We start from the raw sequence: 21,766 nt of genomic DNA, 5'->3' as shown, positions 1-21,766 counted from the left end.
GTAGAAAAAATACCTGTTTTAGGTGGTTTGCCTCCATAAACAGTCTGTAATTCAGTTAGGCTGAAGAACCTTTAGCAACTCAGATCTCCAGATACCTCTCTGCACTGTAATGTAATTTTAACCAGAGGCATGAAAGCACCTCACACCATCCTAGCAAACAGCCTGGTGGAAATGCAGTCTCCAAGGAGACTCACACTAAAACTCCCTGAGACTGAAGGGCAAACTCACTCTCACACTCCCATTTTTATGGGCAAGTGCTCTGGCTATGAGGCTGGTGTAAAAAAGAAAAGAGAAAACAAAGAAAAGTAAGTCCCTTCCATAAATGGCTTTTTGCAAGTAACAGAGCAATGTTCTAAATTTTGGAATGGAGCAAATATACTGAGAGTGGTTAACATCTACAGGATCCAGTCATTCAGGGGATTTACATCCACCCCAATGATGCTTAGGCAGTAAACAGGCACAAAGTCAAAACCAGAATTTATAACCAATGTTTCATGTTATATGCCAGCCTGCTCTACTGCTTTCAACTATAAAACCTGTGGTCCCAGTGCTGAAAAAGTTAGTTTGAAAAACTCCCAAGTATTTAAATGCTGTGGTAAACTGCATACCTTGAATAGTGGAGCTACTTGTGCTCTCTTTAGAGACTCCTCTAAACTAAAGCAGAAAAGCACCTCAGCTTCAGCATCTCTGAGCACAAAGTTCTGCTCATCTGAAAAAGAAAGACTGATGATGTGGCACACAAAACACAGACATCCCCATGGCCCAGGATGGAATCTGAGCAGAACACCTTGGTGGCAGTGGCTCTGAATGGCAGACACCTACTAGAACTGAACGTGATTAAAACATCCCTCTTCATTAGGCTTCTTACAAAGATCACTACCAAATACTTGGAGAACTAAACTGTGGTTTACACTATACCTAACAACAATCACTGTCCTATCAAGTCCCTTTTTTTAACTTATTGGAGGTACTTACAAATTTTTATTTTTTGATTCTATTAAAAGGACAATGATCAAGCTGAGGATTAAGTTTAAATTCAAATTACTGTGACCACCTATGGGAGCCCAGAAAGTCTCTTCAAGTCCTCACAGTCTTTTCAGAAAGAACTTTCCATCTGTTTTATTTGTCCTGTTATTCACCCAATTTTTCTTTTTTTTTTTATTAGGGATGGAATTTTAGTCTTTATCTTTCCACAAAAGCTATGTCAAACACTTTTCTAAATCAAATTTAATCTAAAACCCCTAAGTCTAAAAACCAAAACAAAAAATTATACAGAGAACAAATTGGTCTTTCCAAGGAGAATTCTGACAACTTGCAAGAGACAGTGTTAATACTCTTCCAAGGGACAAAAGAAACAGTTAAGACAATTTTTGTAAACAACTGCTGTATTTTCCATCATAATAACAGCTACAAAACTGAAACCAACCCATTAGCTACAAATCAACCTAATTTCAGTAAATAAGTAAATTACTTCAAGTACTAGATCACAGCAGTCATACTAAACTCCCTGGTTTGTTCGACTTGTAAGAGTTTTCAAATTAATCAGTTTCTCAGTTCACTGACGCTGAAATAAGCAAATTGTCTTCTTGAGATTTCTAAAAATCTTTGCTGGTTTATTAATTAATGATACAGAGATCCAAGTCTTTACAATGGTTAGCCAGAAATGTTATACATTTTCTTCTTAATATTATATATTCACAAAACAATCATAAACCAAATAATCACCCTTTCAGAAAGGGTGAATTAAAAAATAATGCAGCCACAGGTAAAAATCTAAAAAACAGCTACCGAAGAAAGAAATAGAATACTTAACAATATCCAATCATTTAATCACCATAACACTAACATTTTAAGTGTGTTTTTCTTACATTTAAGGGGGAAAAACTGTATTAAATGAAAATTAAATGAAACAAAATATTCTGCTGAAAGAGAACTTGATAAAAAAAAAATCAAACATATAATTCTTGTTACAGCTTTGCTTAAACATACTAAGACAACTTTCTAAATCAAGTGGAATATAAACTAGCTGCTAATATCATTATTAAAAAACTTTGCAAATTATTCTTCAAGAGGTGTGAATGGTGACAATCAGACTTGTTGTAGAATTAAAATTTCTGCTTTCAAAAGCTGAACTCCTTAGAAAACTATAAGAAACACTGAAGTCAGAAGACAAAATGACAAAGTGTATTTAAATATGTCAATGAACATTTATTTTACTATAGGAATTGACACTAATTTAACTTACCAACAAATTTCTGGCATTTGAAACACTCTTCTAGCCACTCTGGAGTTACTATGTGCTTGACTACAGAAATTGCTGTCAGGAACTTGACAGTTCGGGTCACTTTACTGGCAATTAGATGGGTGCACTTCTGAGCAGAGTCTGCTACTTCACCTCCAAGGATATACAGTTTCTGAAAGTTGTACAAAACACAAACCAGAATGGAATAGTTGTTAAAAAAATGGAGGGAAAAAAGTAACTAATTATCACATCAAATAAAACTAAGCTCCTAATGAAATAGTCAATGTAGATTTCTGTGTTACAGTGATTCCTTTATTTAAAGCTGATTAACTTTGACAGAATTTACAGCCACTGAAAATCCAGATATTTCCAGACATAAATATCACTTGGCAAGATTGAAAACAATTTCCCAATTCCACAGTTTTTTGGTTGTGGGTTGTGCTTTTTTAAAGCAAGGAACTAACTGTAAGATACAAATTAAAATTTTTTTCCAGTGAAATAGGATATTAAATTTTAAGTAAGCAATAATAAGAACATGTAATAATTTTGCTCTTTTTTAGGGGAGGTGCAGTACACACTGTAGCTACAGCAAACTTAATTTTGTTAGGTCTTCTTTAAAGAGAAAAGCATTTCACGAAAAACACATATTCCACATGCATTTTTGATGAAACTGAGCAACTATTCCCTTTTCCTTGGTTAAGCCACCAAACTCACACCAGCTCCTCACAGCTGCTATCGTATCAGTTAAGCCAGTCATTATCTGAAGGAATGAGTAACACAATGAACAAGCTGGTGAGGCACATCAGATTACCACAGGTGCTAGAGATAAAGAATGCTCCTCTCATAAAAATTTCAAGGATGAAAAAACATTTGGACAACTTTAGTAACCATACACCCTGGATTTCTGATTAAGACAAACATTTTGCACAAATAAATAAAACCCACAGCAATATCTATAAGCACAAATATTTAACAGTTTTTATTGCATGAATGCTTGGGAGACCCAAAGCAAGAATTCCAAAGGGTTAGTGAGGTCAGAAGGCCTAAGAGGTCTCTGGCAGCCCTGAGCACTCCACTGCTCTGACAATGATGAGCACACAGGACACAGGGACAGCGCTTTTGGCTCTTCTCTACCACGCTCTGATGGTTTGTATAAAGATGACCCATGAAAATATTATTCAATGACACTGAACATCTCCAGTATTTAGTTCCTTCCTGGTAATAAACACCCAGGGAACAGGACATGGTACCCCTTTGAAAGGCAAAGGCTGCTTTTCCATGTTCACCTCAAGGAATTCTACCTGTGAGTGCAGACCTTGCAGGACTTCCACTCTGATGTGGAAGGGACCCTTTGCCCACACAGGGACAAAGATCACTCCTCCATCTCAGGAAGATGAGGAGTATCCAGCACCAGTTAGGTATCCAAACTCTGCAGAGTTTTGATAGCATCAGTGCTGCCAGGTTTACATTCAACTTCACAAGCTTTGAGGCTGAAGTTGTTTGTTTTTGTTTTTTTTTAAATTGTGAGCCATAGCTGCTACAAAAACAGATTCTCCATACAATTAACCTGGAACCAACTGGACAGAAACAAGAAGTTGATTCTGGAACTTTATGGGATACACTGAAAAACATTATATGTCCCAAAATATTCAATATCAAGCTTCAAATGCACACACTGCAAAGGAAAAATGACCTCTGAAGCTGAACCACTTTAAAAACAAGTATAGGTGTAATAAAGAAAATATTTTATATTTTTGAGGACATCAAAATGTGTATTTCTAAGAAATGTAATAACTCAAACTAGGCCTCAGTTACTTTTCATTATCTGAATGTTATAAATAACTTACATTTAAGTTTTAGCACAGCTTTATTAGGCAATAGAACAAAACCTCCACAGGAACTTATCTCACACCTGCCATAAGCTTTGTCATCAGCTGTCTTTGAAGCATTTGGCACTACAGACAGCAACTCTACTAGAAGAATCCTGGGTCTTATCCAGTACAACCATCACTGTTTTTCTCACCTAAATCTCTTCATGAAATTTGCTGATTTAAAAACAAATGTTAAAGCAGTCCTACAGAAAGAAAAAAGCAAGTAGCACAGCAGTGTAAGTAGTTAACTAAAGGAGAACAGCTACCAAATAAAACTCATTTCATATAAACCTACCCTAACCTCAGGGCTGGTAAGTACTGGTTTTTATCCACTAGTTATATGCTTATCAAGTCTTAGCAAAAATTCAACATCCATTAGAAAGCTGTCAGATGTTTCAATGTAGTTCACAAGAGATAAGCCTGAAAGTCACCTTAATGTACTGTTGCACTTGCATAGGTTCAAATCCTGTGAAGAGCACCATTGGTGTCAGCTCAGGGGTGAGTTTTTTAGTAGGTGGCGGCAGGTCTTCAATCCTACAGAACATGGGAAATACAGCAGAATGTGATGGTTGAGCCCAAGGCTGCAGAAGTGTAATTTTGAAATTAGACATGCATACTTATGCAAGTTTTACCAATGGAATGACCCAGATGAATGACAATTAGGCATAACTTTTCCTGAAAAAAAAAATCACCATGCAGAGAACATGACATATTCTCCTCTTTCTGCACTCTCCCAGCTCTCTTACCACCTCATTCCCTTAGTTATTGTTTTATTCCTGCCAGCTGAGGAACTGGCAACATCCAAAACCCACTGCCAGTATTTCACTGAGCAGGGCACAGGATGCTGCAGGCTGATGGGCAGCTGACACCTCTGAGGAACAGTCAGTTAAGGACTACAGGAATTGACTCCTCGCTGTTCTTACCTCGCTCTTTTGGAAGACGGCTGAAGACTGGATTCATTTTGCTTTGGTTTCAAAGGCAACCTCACACCCTGAAATCAGACCAGTTACAGGCTTAGATCTGAATTAAACAGAGAAACCTACTTCTGTACTGAATTAATCACAACTGAAAATTACACCCTGCTGACCCAATGAGCCCAACAGCAAAGCTGAGCATCAGCCAAAGCTTCTCCACAAACTCAGGTAACCCTGGAAGTGCACACCAAATAAAATATCGTGGGACTTTTTTCCTTTAAGTAACACTGCTAATTATCAATGGAAAAGCCAGTGAATTAAATGAATAGGAGACTGAAAAGCCTGTCCATTTGTTAAGTACATGAAGACTACAGTATTCTTCCTGGTGCAAAATTTAATGGAATGGCAATATCCCAGAAAATACTGTTATAAACAGAGGCTGGATAGAAAGTGCCACCTCCCCAGTAGCAGATCATCCTCTAGACCATGTGCCCAGGGGTGATCAAATGCAGCTTTTAGGCTCTCCTTGATCTGAGTAACTTGAAACCACAGCTCCCAGCTTGAGGAGTGTGTGACATCTATTTCCTTTTAACCTTCAGTACCTGAAATTTAATGAAGAATGCGAGAGGCACATGACTAGAAAGACAGGCAGCATTGTACCAGCCTTGCTGTGAGAATGTTCCTTTGGGAGGAACAAGCCACTGGGGTTTGTTCAACGCTCTCAGGCCAGGCATTTTTATGCTAGATAGCCCATAGTATGAGCAGCTGGAAAGTGCACACATTCACATTTTGATAGACATTTCAACCATGAAAATGCAAGAGGTAGATGGCATCAACAGCATCTGACAAGACAGTTGTCCTCAGAAGAGGACCCCAAACCTCCAGACAAATAGAAATGCCTGCTGTGAAGGCAGTGAAGTACCTTGTCCTCCCTGACACTTCCACATGCCCAGCATTTTCTATTACCAAACCATATTCCTGTGTGGGCACCCAGAGGGCAGCTGGGTTAGATTGTCTCCAGGAGCCCCCTTCAATCTAAATCACAGAACTCCCACCTCACACAGGCAAGAAGGGTCCCCACACAAATACAGAAGGAGAGGTACTAAATTACCCATCAGACCCCTGAGGTCTCCATTTGCTACACAAGACAAAACATGGACAAAAACCTGGTGTGACTGATCCACACAAAGAATGTATCCAGTTTTAAGATGAGCTCAACTGCTACGTGGATGAAAAGGGTAGTGGCAAGAAAACCCAAACTGAGTTACTTACAAGCTGTTTTAAATACTAATACTGCATACTCAATCTTCTCAAGGACTTTTTTATTTTTTAACAGCAGAATATTTTCCATCTTCAGGAAAATATGAAGACCACAAATTTTTTAAAGCATTTAGTTTTCTAAATGCGAGTTTCCTACAGGCCCATGAAACAAACCCACAAGGGTCTAGAAGAAGAATCTTTCAAACTTACAGTCAGGAAAACAGCAGCCTATTTCTACAGCTGAAAGGTATTCAGGCCATAGTGCCCAAAATCCCCATTTAAAAATTGCTACAAATTACATTTTGAGAGTTACTAAGCAGCCCTTTTCTGGAGAGTTTAAAAGTGACTGAGATACAAGTGATCCAAACACAAGAGGTGAGGCAAAAAGTTTTTGTGCAATATAAATATTATCTGAGAGTCACCTGCAGTACAAATTTACCTACATTAGGACATACTGTGAAAAATTATGAAGTATAAATCTGAAATGGGAAGAAAATTTACAATACAAAACCATGAATAGGTGTAAGAGCTGACAGGGAAACTGCAGCTGAATACACAGGAAACATATTTTGCACAGTTCACAGAATGCTCTTCATGACAAAAATTTACTTCTCTTGTATGTTTTTCAAGGATACATTTTTTCATTGTTCATTCCCACTGATATTTCAGGGTTATCAACCACACTTTTTAGCAGGTATGGTATATTTTTAGATTTTAAAATACATGGTACATATGCCCATGGTTTTAGTTCCTAGTGTATATCAGAGAGATGATATGAAGTAGTTCCACCTTTAACTTATATTATGTATTTTACTTAAAATTCAGTCAATATTCTAACAAAATTCTTACTGATTTTAGGTGTTCTGTCTTAAAAACTCTTATGTAGTCTTATTTACAGTGTTAGGTACTGATTTAAAAAGTACTAAGCCCTTTCTAAAGGTCTGATGTAGAAATTGAAGAGGGAAACATCTAGCTCAAGGTGTGTCAACAGTAACTTAATTTTGTATATCCTACTAAAATTCCTTAATTCTGCAAAACGATTATTTCTCAGATTCCTCTAAATTTAAAAAAAAAAGTACCAAAAAAAAGTACAACCAGGAGCTTCGGCACAGGCAAGGAGTGATCTTATCAAAACAGCTGTATACACACAATAATTCAACATACCATTAGAAGTTCTGGTGACACCTTTAATGGGACTCTCCACGCATCTAGGGAATGGAGAACAGAACAAAAATGACACCATTGCCAAATTGTTTACACCAGAGGAAACACGCTCCTGCTGATGAAACAGCACATAAAACTGCTGCAGAGCAGAGGGTTTTGTGACTCTCACCCAGCAGGTTGAGCACCAGGTGCTGGCTGGGAGCGAGGGGGTCCTGGAGGTTGAACAGGGTGTAGCGGCTGTGCTGGATCTGCCGCAGCGCCTCGAAGTTCCCCAGCAGGATGTCACAGAGCCACTGCGCGTTCACGCACGGGATCCGCCACTCCTTGGCCTTCTCGTACTTCAACCCGCTGGCCCTTGGTGGGCACAGGAGGAGAAAAAGAATTTGAATTGCAAAGAAATCCGTAAAATAGCAATTTCTAATAAGAAACCTAAAATATCAGTAGTTTTTATTGGTCTGTTGTTTGTTTTAACTGTGACAGAGGAGATACTCCAAAAAATGCTTTTGTTCTACATGTCAGAACAAGCTGCAAATGGAATCTTTAGACCTGGATTTAAATTTTCCCTCCTCCAACATTTTAAAGCAATCATTTTAAAAAGATATTTTATTTATGGATGATCTAAGAGTCAGCATCACTTAAGAATATTATAAAATAGGAAAGTTAGAAATTACTTCTGTTTTGCCTGTGTTCAGAGGCCAAATTTATCACTTAATATGTGCTGTAATTTAGTTCAAGAAACAACAGCACTAAGTTTATTGTTATCCAACTGCAGAACTGATTACAATTACCATGTAGCACCTCACACTCAGAGAGGCTGCTGACAAAGCAAGGTCTGTGGAGAGCAGCACTTACTCTTTACAGATGAGAACTGTATTGCTGCGACACAGGTAGCCTGTGTACTTGGCACCTGCTAGGTAGGCCATGAGCTTGAGGTCATCTCTGTCACTGTCAACAAATCCTGTCACAGAGATTATCTGCAGACAGAAAGACAGTTTTAAGTAACTGAACATTTATGGCACTTACAAAATATGCAAAATATTTTTCCATGACTAACTTTTTACATTACAATGAAATGCACAGCATGGTGTATAAAGCACTCAATTAAAGCGTGGCTTGTAGGATACAAGCAGTACAATTTTAAAGTGATTTGTTTATACATAAAGATTTCAGGCTTCTAGCAGCAGCTCTGACTCAGGAAGAATAATTTTCATTCTTCTGGTCAGCTTTTTCTTATTTACAGAGACCACAGGACTATCATGGACGAGCTCAGAACTAATTTGCTCCTTACATGTCTGCCATCTTCCTTCTGCTGCTACTTACATAGAGGCACACACAAAAAAATGCTTACAACACAGTGCTCTAGTCTAAAAATCTGAAAACTGTGCTCAACTCTGCAATGAAGCCAAATAAACTGTGCCAGCTGATCAAAGCTGGTGAACTGTAATTCCACATCTTCCATTATTATCTTTAATCCTGAAAGGCTTTTGGTTTTGCCATTCTCACCTTTTCTTTAGGGAAAGGCAACAGTACTTCTGTTTAAAACTGTGTTTATTACATTGCATATTACATTTACTACTAACCACTGAGTAGACACACATGTTGTTATACTCTGATTTTCCCAAATCTGTATTTCTTTTCATGTCAGTCAGGACAGGCTATTAGCAAGGCCATCATCCCATATGTCTGCATCCAGCACAAAGAAATCCAATGCCAAGACATACTTTGGCATCTTGGTTTATACAGCATAGCACATTCCAAGATGCCTCTCAATGAACTGAAGGTTTTCAATTCCACAAAACTCCACTTTCACAGCTCCTTATTGCACAGGCAATGGAACTGTGACCTCCTATCCTCTCATTAGCAGCACAGGCTTCCTTTTTAGGTAATTGCTAAGCAGTGACTAAGAAAAACCCTCAAAAATCCTCTCAAAATCCTGGGTTATGGTAAGGAAGCACATGCTGTTTGATGTGCTGCTGCTCTGCTGCTATAAACTGTGCAGCCTGGATTGCTGCTACCTTGCTATGTGCAAGTCAGGCCATCTTTGCCCCTCAGTGTCAGAGGGTAACTCACAAAGGCAGGTGCTACTCACCACTCTGAACTCAGGGAGACCTGCAAAGCACTGAGAAACACCTGGCAGCAGCACCACATCAACACAGCACCTTAGGATTAACAGAAGCTTTTCTTCCAAGGCAAAAGAAATGTGTAAAGCACTTTCTAGCTCTGTTTTAATACTGCTCATGGAATGAGCAATGAAGAAAGCATTCTTTCAAAGTAAGCTTTTCCTTCTTACATGTTGAGAACATGGCTTTCCTCCTGGTGGAAATGCCACTGGAAAATGAAGGGCTCGATGAGGTGGGACCATCTTCTTCTTTTTCAAGATTGCATTCAGCCAGTGTGCTGTAATACATCTCTTCCTTTCTCTTAAAGCCTAGGAACACAGGCACAAACAGCTTTTAAAACACAAAATACATGGGGTTTTTTTTAATACTTTTTCTACAAATCAAAGCTTAGATTTTAATTGTTTTTCTCTACATTTTAGACTACTCATTCTCACAGCATGTTCCTTAGTGCTCTCTGGAACAAGTCTACTACGTGCACTATGAAAGTTTGTACCACAAGACCCCACAAATCATAAAAAACCCCCCTACATTATGGGAAACTTTATATTTGCTGTCTAAGCATGAAGCACAGAGTGCAAAGCCCTGCCTTTCCAGTGATAAAATGAAAGCATGCACCAGTGCAGGCTCCCAGCTGGCTCACCTGAGCATACATGTTACTGACTTGGCTTTCACAGAGAAGGTGAGTGCATCTGCTCGTGAGGGTTGGGTCCACTGTGCCACCATGCGCTTGGATGATCTGGTAAGAGAGTAAGTGCAGAACTTCTAGGATATAACTATTTTTACATTACATTAAGAAACAAAAAGTCTGAAATGAAAGTCCACCCTTTAGGACACTGCCACCATTAGCACCACTTCACTGAAGAGTTACCCCCCAAAACTAGGTCTGTTATCTAGCTTTAGAACAATTTTGAAAACAAAAAACAAAATTAAATATGCAGCTTTTCACTGAACAAAAAGTCTACCTTTTAGAAGAAATGGAAAAAAACCCCGAAATAAAGATATATAAACAAAAATAACCCTTCTCATGTTTTTTTATTTTTCAGTATAACTATTAAACAATTTTTCATGAACTATTCAATTCTATCTCAGCAATAAACACAAGTGCTGTTAAAAATGTCAACAGCTTACTTGATTATGCAAAATTGTAGGGAAAATTCAACTATAAAATCCATCAGAAGTTTCTGAAGAACATCAAAGTCCTCTTATTTAGGAAAGGATACAATCAGATTTTTCTGAAAAATAGAAGTTGGCAAAAAAATAGAAACACTCTATTCTTCCATCTTATTCACTCAGGTGGATACCTCACAGGCTACTAAATGCCAAAATTATATGCAAAAAAGAATGTTTTTATACAATCAAGTTAATGCTAGACAGCGATGCTATATTACATTTGCTGTACTACAGCTGCCTGATTAAAAGCATAAATAACTGGGAAATAGTTAAGGCTGCAACTTATTTAGATCATGTTCTGATTGAAGACTTAATTCAACCAGGCTGCACACCTAAAGTATTTCTATTAGTTTTTCTGGTCAGCAGCAGTTGAATAATATTTTTTTAGTTTGTAACAGAAGAATTACACAAAAGGATTCCTAAAGAAGAGTGAACAGTGCTGAAGTATTTCCAATGTTTTCTTTTAGAATTTAGGGACTATGACATGATGTTATAGTTTTTTAGAAATACTGCACAATCTTACCCGTTTCCAGGTCGCTAGCAGCTGCTTGTCAGACATCTGCTCTGGGTAATCAGCAATTGCAAAGACACAGCCCAGTAGGAAATACTCTTCTGGAACTGAAATAGTTTGGCACATAAAAAACAAACAATTACTTAAAAGACTGAAGAGTTCATCTCAGAACACATTTGCTACACTGAACTCCTCCTATTAGCGGTTATAAACTTCCTAGGTGTACTTCCTTGGAAAAAGGAGGATCCAAAATCTCAAAGCTGAAAGCCTTTAAGGCACAGCTTAACCCAGAGTCTGATTTTTTTAAGGGTAGTTTTTTTTCCTGGATGAAGAGGGGCTATAGGGGCAAAAGGAAGGGTCACCAAAAAGAAAACATAAGACCACTTCCTCTTTTACAAAGACCAGCTACGAACAGCCAAAACAAAAAAAGCTTTCAGTTCTACTATAATTCAAACCAAGGTGTGACAACTTTCAAATACTGAATCTTTAGTAATTTACTGGTATTTCCAAAATTGTAGCTGTTTGAAAGTTTCCCCCTCCTCCTCTTCCAAAAGAAAGTTTTTGAACAATTGTGCTATGCATTTACTAACACTGTTCTAAAAGTATAGGTTGTGTGCCTGTGGTATCAAGTGTATATTTGGAAAGAGAACATTCTTAGCACTCTCATGCTTTTCAGATTGCTGGATCATCATTAGCTATTATTTAAGTATCTGCCTAAAAATCTGGGGAATAGTTAAGGCTGCAACTTATTTAGTTCCGAGCCACGAGTGGCATTTCTTACAATCCCATCCTGTAAACACAGCATTACTTTCTGATATTCTACCCCACTTCATGTCATTAGCTACTTTTTTCCAGGATCAGAAGACAATAATTACTAACTCTCCACTGCTGGATCGTGCCCAAAAAGCGGCTGCTGCTGCAGCTGCTGCTGTTGCTGCTGGTGGTGTTGTGGCTGCTGGGCTGCAACTGGAAGCTGTAGTGCTTGAGGTGTCTGAGTTAAGTGCTGCGCTGCCTGATTCTGCATTTGCTGCTGCTGATGCTGCTGGTGCAGTCGCTGTAAGTGCTGCTGCTGCAGTTGCTGCTGCTGATGTTGCAGCTGTTGCTGTTGCAGCTGTTGCTGTTGCAGGTTCTGCTGCTGCAGCTGTTGCAGCTGTTGCTGTTGCTGCTGCAGCTGTTGCAGCTGCTGTTGCAGCACATGCTGCTGCTGGAACTGGAGCGGCTGCGGAGGGCGGTGCAGCTGCTGCTGCGCGTGGAGCGGCTGCTGCTGGAACTGGAGCTGCTGCTGCTGGGAGAACTGGTGCTGCTGATGGACTTGCTGCTGCTGCTGCTGGGGAAACTGGTGAGGCTGCTGCTGTTGGAAAGACTGCTGGGAGATCTGGGGCTGCTGCTGCTGCTGCTGGAGCTGCATAAGTTGCTGAGGTTGAAGGTGTAAAAGAGGATGGTGCTGTTGCTGCTGTGCTTGATGTGACTGCTGCAATAAATGTGTCTCTGGTGTTAGTTTCACTTGACTAAACAGCACCACATTTGGATGTCCCTGTTGGCTATGATTTACTTGTTGCTCTAAACTTTTTGTAGGTGCTGAAAGTGATTGTAATATCTAGAAAACAAAGATTATTTTTGTGACCTTTTGGTTGTCATTTGGTTTAAAAAATATTTAAAGAACTACTGGGAAAACACAATACCTAAAAGAAAAGAGCCCTACTCCTAAATACCTTGTGAGCTAAACAAAAATCTTTAACTGCCTAATAGCAAAACGAAAAGACAGGACTTACACAAAGAGAAGTGACTCCTAATAAACAGCAATGCATATTTTAGTTACATTTAAGATTCAAGCCATCCCTGTATTATTAATAATTTTTCCAACAGCATTATGACTATTAACACTATATTAAAAATTACATTGATCAACTGCAATATTAATTTTAAAGTCCTGCTGGCCCATTAAATTCAGAGCTCAGTTCCATAGTCCTATTTTCACTTAAAAATTGCTAATGATACCTTCACTAATTAGTGCTGAAACCTTCATTAATTAGTGCTGTTTTGAACCAATTCAGGAATATATAACTTGTTTTTTAATTTCAATACCAAAAAACAAAGAAACATTGATCTGCTGAGCACTAAGGGTTTCTTGGGAAAAAAACCCAAAACAATCTAACTTCCCTACTTAAGAATACTATATTTTAGGTTTATAGAGTGCTGAAGCAATCTAGATTTTAATTTTATTTTTAAATGTATAACCCATTGTTAAGAGAAAAATCATTTCACACTAAGCAGACACAGGATAGGAAGCAAATTTTTATGCATCGGAAAAGGGAAAATTAGCCAAAGTTCTAATAGATTACGATGAGTTCTACATCTTTATTAAAATATTTTAATATAAACTACCTATTACAAATGAGAAGGAGCAATAGGAAGTTCTAGACTTGCCATTCATGAAGTCTTTTAAACATGAAATCAGCTTTGATGAATCCTGCAAAGCTTGTTTCCTTCACCCTCACTACTTCAACATACAGTGTCACCTTCAGCGCCGTGTGTGAGAGAGGAATCAAAACCCATCACTAGAGCACGAAGCCAACTACAGTATCCTCTCAACCATCCATCAGCTCTCCATCAGAGGTGGCTCAAGTGTTTTCACAATGCACATCAAAACATCTCAGGTGTCATCTAAATAATTCTGATGTGGTTGGTATTGCATGGTGTGCGGCCATGATTATCAATGCATCACCCATTGCTCGTGTCTGGGCAGCACCACAGCAGAAACATTCAATAAGTAAAAATAACACACACAAAAAATGTTTCTGTGGCTTGGTGTGAGGAGCTTCTCTGCACAACAAGTAGCAAAAGCCAAAATTACAGAAGCTTCAAGACATGTATTTCAAAATAAAGGGATAAAACCTGCAAAAGCATTCTGTGGCTATATTCAGAAAGTAACTATGTATCTGTAATCAGCTGGTTTATGACAGATTTGGCTACTTGGCAGAAATCTGAGGTTCAAACTAAACACTAACTTTCACTAAGACTTGCACAAGACTTGCACTCATCATTCAGGGCAGAAAGTAAAAGAGAAGTTACAGGGGGAAAAGGCAGAATGGGTATTCCTCCCTCCAGGATGCAGATTCACAATTCTAAAACACAGAGCCTTTCTGCACATGCTGGAGCTGGCCCAGCAGCCTGAGAGGGGGCTTGGTACAGCCCTCACACATCACTCCAGCAGACCTTGGGTGAACAGAGACAAGCCAAAGCACACAACCACCAGTGCCCTGCTGACAGAGAAATACTTCCACAGGGACAGCACTGATGTGTATTTGACAGCACAGTGACTGTGCTGGAGGATGTGGTGGCCAACTCACCCATGTGGCCAGCTGAGCAAATGGCTGGCAGTTTTGTTCAGGCCTTGCCCAGAAGTCTCAGCCCTTAAACAATTCAAGGCACTGAGGAGAGGGATCTAATCAGATTTAAAATAAAGCCTGTATTTCCATTTTGTATTCAGACATCATATAATCAGCACAGAATCAGCATTTCTGAGTGACTCCACATTCTGTGTTTAAGTACTGGCTGGAAACCTCCACACTACTCTGGCACCTTTCAAAGTTTTACCATCAGATGAACATGAAGGCACCTGCCAATGCAATTATTTAAGTGAAAGAAATGTTTAACATTTACCAGTACCTACTTTACTCATGCTCCCTTCCCACAAACATCTAAGAATTTCAATGCTGCAAGTGCAGCATGCTCACTTGCTTTTTATTGTCTTGTAGAAATACATTCAACACAAGAGCTGCAATTATTTCATAACTACACAAGTGGCATAAGAAAGTGTAAGTCAGGACTTCTCCATCATAATATGCACACTATGTAACAACCTAATGATGCCCAGCAGAACAATGGAGTATAGAACTGAACCTACTATGGGAAAAATCAATTCCACAATTTCATGTGTTTTATGGCATAAATAATTCCTTGCACTGACTGAGAATCTAGAAGGATCGGAAACCAGGTTTCCTGAACTAGCAAAATAATTCTAAATTAATGTTTTTCTCTTCTCTTACCAAGAAGTCCTTACCTAAAGGACTAAACCATACTGTAGTTATACATAGCTTTACTCTTCCATATGTTTTTTCCAAATGCATTCTGTGAACCTGCTAGAAAATAAGTTACTTATTATGGGGAAATTACCAGTTTGGCTACAATTTTAAGTAATAAGGGGAAGTATTAACTTTGGGTATTTTAAGAACAGCAAAAGGAAAGTGAAGTTCTTGGACACTATAACTCCTAAGAAAAAGTCCAATAGCTTATAAATTAAAAATCCAACACTTACATGTGCTACATTTGATGGTCTATTAATCTGCTGAATATCAGCACTATTAGTAATATTCCTTAACGTCCGCACGGCTGGACTCCACGTGGCCATCATTTCCTGGCGGTCAGAACTTTGGGCACCTTGCACTGAAGCCATGAGGTTGCCTCTCATATCAGGAGGCAAAATGTTACCTGGCACTGGTGGGACATTGGCACACAAATTTATCAACCCGGAGTCCTTCCCTTGAGGCAACCTACGCTTTGCTGCAGATGCCTGTGGGATTTCAGCTGGTGTCCAGTTCAAATTCCTTTCTTGCTTTTCTGGAGAGGAATCGGAAGAATCATCAAACATCAGTTCCCCTTTTGCCTTATCAGCAGAAGTAGATTTTGGTGAAAAAGCTTGATCACCCAAAGGTGATCCTTCTCGAGAAGATGCTGGGCTTGATAATTTTTCATCAGTACTAGCCTCATTTTGTGAATCTTGTTCTTCATTTTCTGCTTCTTCCTCCTCTTCCTCCTCCTCCTCCTCTTCCTCCTCGTATATAATTAAACGAGGATGATAAGGAGTCTCTTCTTTTTTACTCTTATCAGCTATAGAATCCAGTACCCACTCTGGAGTCACAATTTTAATGCTGTCCCGTTTATAAGCACATTCATATTTTTCCTAGGGGGGGAAAAAAATATTTAAAGACAAAACCAATCACAAGTAAGTTCTTTGAGATCAGGTCTAGAGCATGGAGAGGGAGGTTACAAGGATGCTGTCCATACCAAAGAATGATCTCGCCCAGATCCAACAGGACTTATACTGTGCAGAACCACAAATTCCAAGAGATTAAAAAAAAAAAAATCCTAATTCTCCACATTTACACTATAAAGAACTCAGAAGGCACAACTGCAGATGATGAATGTCTTCCCTTGCAAAATTCTTCTCTAACCCAATCACCAAAATATTCCAACCCAGCAGTGAGGAACATCATGGTCAATACATCATGGTCAATTTTAGGAGGACATTAAGGTAAGTCCAAATAAAGTTTATGTTTTATCCAGTATAAAAAACGAGTAAAAAACCCCAGCCCCACTATGAAAAAGCATTTGGGGAAAAAGTCAGAATTTCATAATGAAGTAGAGACAAATATTTAAGAGTTGATCACTGAAAAAAAAAGCACTTCAGCAGGGATACAGCTGAAATCTTAAAGCTTCACTGTTTGCTTTCCTAATAAATAGAATAGACACAGAATTTGTGTCCTATTTATTGCAATATCCTCTTTAATGGAAACCCCTCACATACATCAAAACAGCACAGAAAAAAACTTTCTTTTGAAAATTTGAAACTTATTTCAGGATCTAAAATTCAGAAATGATTGAGCTGGTATTTTGTTTTATGCCAAACAACATAAATTAACAACAAGCACATTCAGAGGAAATTAATTTAGTGATTCTCTGAAGTTATTTCCTACAATGAAACTGTCATTCATACACAATAAAGAGATGGGAGTTGAAATCAAGTTTATTTGCCAACACAAGATTTTATTCTTTCATTCTGGTGAGAATTATTAACAATCTTGTTTTATCATCCTGTATCTAGTCAGAGCAATCATGTAAGTTTTCCTAGTGACAGAACTGTTCTTTTTACAAACTGCTGTAGTTTCCCTTGTAGAGTATCAGAGCAGCAGGACTGGAAGTAAAAGTAATAATCCCATAAAATTGTTCCCATTCAATGACTGTGTGCATTCAAATATTTGTATCCTACAGACAGAGAATGCTAAAACTCTTTAAGTTTCTTAACTGGCAAGCTAAAGACAACATCCTGTGTTCAAAAGGCTTCTTATTTAAGCTCTTAAGTAAGCTATTGAGGTATGATTCCTAATGTATTTCATTGGTTCTTACAAAAAATTTTAGGTACTGAAGTTTTGCCCACGCATTGTATTTTATTGTGATGAAAGGGACAACTAGAATGGTGATCAATACACACTTTTAAACAGTCCACAGAAGAAATATCAAGCACTTAATAAAAAAAAAAAAAAAAAAAACGAAAAGCCAACACACACATATTAAACAAAAAGAACCCAGCCCTACAAAGGTTCCTATATTTTAAAGAAGGAAAAGCATTAATTTCCCACAGTCACACTTTCTCTTCCCCCAGTACCAGCCCATGATTATTCTTCAATATTTCAATTTTGTCCTTTGTTTTTCTTCACTGATTCTGTATCTGTGGATTTATAATATAATCACAATCACTAATGACTGTGACATATCAAAATTAGGCTAATACAAACAAGATAAAGAATAAAACTCTTCATTCAAACTGCAATTCAAATACCAGTGTGAAATTGGACATATTTTAAATTAATCAGGCTTAAAGCCAGGCAGAAAATGAGTGCAAGCTGAATAGCTGCAATGCCTAATTTTGCTGAATTTAGTTGTTAATCAACAGTATTAAGAATTCTAACTTCAGGCAGATGGAAAATTTTTGACTACTTGAAAGCAAATGAGAGCTACAACAAGAAGAATTGTACATGTAATAAACTCTTACCCCCTTTGGCTCAGGCACAATCAAGTGAGTACATTTCTTATTGAGGCTCAGCTGGCAATTCCCTCCATAAAAAGTAATCAAAGCCCACAGCGTACTTCGGTCTTCAGATGAAACCTGAAAGGAAGGTAGAAAAGCCTTTTAGCTCTGTGCACCCAGCTGTCTTCAGCTGGAAGAATTTTAGTAATCCACAGCACACCATTTACAAGGCTGGCTAATGTATTACCTACCACTTTTAAATACCAAATTAGCAAGAAAGTAATAGAAGAAAAAAAAGGGCAACAAAGACACACAAGAAAAAGCACTAAAGAGTAATTTTTAATCTGCACAGAGACACAGAAAAGAAAGAGGAAAAAAATGTCATAGTACAACAGAAAAACTGGTATCTCTCCTCAAAAAAAGCAAACATCCCCCATATAATGCACACTGGAGTAGACTGAAATATGGTTCGCTTCTTACCTGAGAGAGACAAGCAGTGACTCCAAAAAAGATTTGACATGATTCTGGAGAAAAGCCATTTACACTGGAAAGCACGTGTCAAGGATGCAAAATAATTAGATGAGCTTCCTGATGGACATTAGAAGGAAATTAAACAGTCTATACAGTACTTCTCAGATAACACCAAGCATCTGACCATTCAAAACTTTCCATCTTTCAAAGCACATTGTCTGTTTGCAATTTAAGTTTATGCATCAAGAAAAAACCTGATGTACAAACTGAATCAGAACACCTGCAATATTATGATCAACTTTGGTAACACTCTAAACCAGAACTGACCTGGGAAAGACAGATGGGACCATCAGACTTCTGCAACTTGCCCCTCTTTTCCACACTTTCATATCATCTTGTGTTTAAGATCCGTGCACATTTGTCAGAAAAAAACAACTACAGAAGCAGGTGTACATTGTGTCACATGCAGACACTGGGATTTTTTAAATGAAACAAAATTATTTTCCCTGTGATGCTGACAGATGCACCAGCAACACTCATGTTTTGAGGCCCAGAAAAGACAGCACACAGCAAGCTGATGACAAAGCTGAGAACACTTTAAAACTTAAGAATAAATTACTGCCATAATCCAGAATACCTCAGGAAGTTCAAGCCTGATGAACATCCTAAATTGTTCTCCATTTAATCCAAGGCAGAAATTCAGTACTGGATCTTTCAAAAGTGTTCATGTGTCTACTCCCTGCCTGAGTACCTACTGCCAGCACATAAAGCAGAGACAGCCAGCATTTAACTTTTAAGAGGTCCATCAGTTTGCTTGGAGCTTGCACTTTCTAAAGAACAGGAATGAAAGAGACTCTTTTTTAAAAGTTACAAGCAGCATAACAATCAAATAGAACAGAGGGAATACAGCAAAACTCACTTTTCTTCCTGCCATCAACAAAAGCTCAGAAGTGCTCTGACTCTCTTTTATCTATACAAGACCATTGAAAAACACACCCTCCTCACTCTTGCTTTTGCTGCAAAAGAAATTGCCAGCCCTCTTTACAGCATTATAGTCAGTTTTCACACATGAAACTCCTGCTTCACAGAGTCTGCTTCCAGCTTCATTTTTCTGCTACTTCCCTTCCACTGCAGGTTAGTCAGACTTTGCACACGTCAGTGAGCAGAGCACAGGAGAACACTCTGCCATCTTAAGTTCCCTCTGGTGAAAACAGCTTCCACTACGAAACAGACAAAGTTACTGTCCTTTTACATGGTATTAAATCTTTCTATATGAAACTTTACCTTTAGCAACTGACAGGCAAATGCCCATCAAATAAGCACAGGAATTGGTAAGGCAACATAAAATCCTTAAGGCTCTTATTAGATCCATATGTCTAACTGACACAAGATGTTTTCAGGACTTGGTTCTTCAGAAATTCAATGACCACTTTGAGCATTACCAAATTAAAACATAAACTAAAGACAAAAATGCAGAATCTCAAACTTCTGCTTAAACTGGGTCCAAAAGCAATCAGCTGGAAAAACTAAGCTATTCCTATTAACGACTGTATTTTTTTCATTATGGCAGTACCTAAATCCCTAATGAATGGCCAGATGTCACTGCACTAGAAGTCATAAAGAGACTGAAACAGGATTAAACAAAGTAAAGACTTAACAACCCATTATAGTGAGCACAGTAAGGCTCAGAGTAAAACCCAAACTCACCATGCTCTAAGAACATGAAGTGCTAAAAAGTCAAAGGTCCAAGGACACATTTATTGCTCACAGGTGTACAAAATTTCCTTATTCCATACAACTGGAGAACAAGTCACTACTGAGACCTGGTCTTTTCATTTGGCCATTCCAATGTTCCCACAATAAAGACTTCCTGAGCAACAGCCATTGAGGGCTACATTCCCACATTTATAGCTACAATTTAGTTATGGACTGCATCATTCTGTTGTTTCATGTGTTTATTTCTCTTCTGGGTACCCAGTAACGTCAGCTCTTAGAGTATCCTTTTAAAAAAGGGTACTTAGAGTACCCTGGTTGCAGATGGAAGACAATTTTTTAATAGTGCAACTTCTTCATGTGAAAGAACATCAATAATGAAATGTTAAGCCTAAAATGTAGCTAATTCCAAGCTTTTTTTTGTGAACATTCCTCATGAACAGGGAGAAGGTTTAAAGATGTGTAACATAAGCAACTAAACACCCATCCTGATGATGAAAGCACAATAAACACAGACACAAATGACCAAGATCACCAGCCTAGACCACATGACAGAAACACAGCGAGTTGCAAAGGCTCACACCTTAAACTATTGGGTATAAAACAGGAATTCTGAATCTCTCAAGCACATTAGGGCCTGAATTCCTAGTATGAACACCTGGATCCTTGCACCTACCAGCTCATTTTCCATTTGCTAACAGTTGTCCTGTAAGTGCCTATGAAGCACAAAATAGGCAGAGGGACAGGAAAACTGAAGACAAAGAAGCTCCAAGCACACTGCAGCCTCGGCAGGCAAAACTCAAGAGACCATTTTAGAAGTTTAAGCAGTACCTATTTGAAATAGTCTTGAATCCTTCAGTGGTATCCATTTCAACATGTTTTTTATAGAATTTTGAACTTAAAAGGATACGGCAGAAGAGCTCCACAGCGAACAGACAGGATCACCCAGGAAGGCTGAAAAAAACCCAAAAACCACCAGACATTAAAATCCTTGCTCTACATGCACCAAATATGAATTACCTTCCAAATTCATGCTATAGCTAGTTTCAATATACTTTTAGTATACTTTAATATACTTTTCCCAGTATATTAAAATATATATATTTTGGAAGTCTGTGTTTCACAGACACTGCACTTAGTCTGCAAAAAAAGACTTTTCATTCATTTGCAAGACTTCACATAAAGACAGCTCAAAGGTTGTGCAGCAACCCCCTTCTCTCATGCCATTTACAGTATTTATTCACCCTCCCCCTTTTTGCAGTTCTTACTTGTAAGAAAAAATAATTCACATAATCCTATCCTGCACTCATCACCAAGGAGGGAAGAACCATGGCCTTGCACAGAATGAGTTTTCTGAAGACAGAACAATGCTCAGCTGGCTGCTGAACAGTGATGGCCCCTCTCTGACAGGATTCTGGGACAGAAGGGCTCAAAGGGACACAGGGAGGTGGCAGTGAGTGGAGGAGATGTAGGCCACTGGTCCCAGTGCAGCAGGTAAGGATGTGACATCACATTCAGTATG

The 21,766-nt window shown here is 38.4% G+C and overlaps 1 protein-coding gene across 1 annotated transcript in view; it reads right to left on the bottom strand.

The window, feature by feature from the left end:
- Positions 1-21,766, bottom strand: part of PAXIP1 (PAX interacting protein 1) — a 30,945-nt gene that overhangs the window by 2,674 nt on the left and 6,505 nt on the right. Inside the window, exons 3-17 of the mRNA XM_039710980.1 lie at positions 21,155-21,198; positions 18,541-18,604; positions 18,085-18,198; positions 15,571-16,215; positions 12,132-12,849; positions 11,265-11,359; positions 10,212-10,307; positions 9,742-9,879; positions 8,304-8,425; positions 7,621-7,805; positions 7,452-7,495; positions 5,037-5,104; positions 4,545-4,647; positions 2,246-2,414; positions 609-709 (exon numbers count right to left, since the gene is read on the bottom strand). Of these exons, the coding sequence (XP_039566914.1) occupies positions 609-709; positions 2,246-2,414; positions 4,545-4,647; positions 5,037-5,104; positions 7,452-7,495; positions 7,621-7,805; positions 8,304-8,425; positions 9,742-9,879; positions 10,212-10,307; positions 11,265-11,359; positions 12,132-12,849; positions 15,571-16,215; positions 18,085-18,198; positions 18,541-18,604; positions 21,155-21,198 (2,706 nt within the window). The remainder of the gene's footprint in view (positions 1-608; positions 710-2,245; positions 2,415-4,544; positions 4,648-5,036; positions 5,105-7,451; positions 7,496-7,620; positions 7,806-8,303; positions 8,426-9,741; positions 9,880-10,211; positions 10,308-11,264; positions 11,360-12,131; positions 12,850-15,570; positions 16,216-18,084; positions 18,199-18,540; positions 18,605-21,154; positions 21,199-21,766) is intronic.

The sequence above is a fragment of the Passer montanus genome, unplaced genomic scaffold (genome assembly GCF_014805655.1).
Source record: "Passer montanus isolate IOZ18808 unplaced genomic scaffold, ASM1480565v1 scaffold10, whole genome shotgun sequence".
Lineage (NCBI taxonomy): Eukaryota > Metazoa > Chordata > Aves > Passeriformes > Passeridae > Passer > Passer montanus.
The sequence above is the reverse complement of the archived record's forward strand: the minus strand, read 5'-3'. Positions and strand labels throughout refer to the sequence as shown.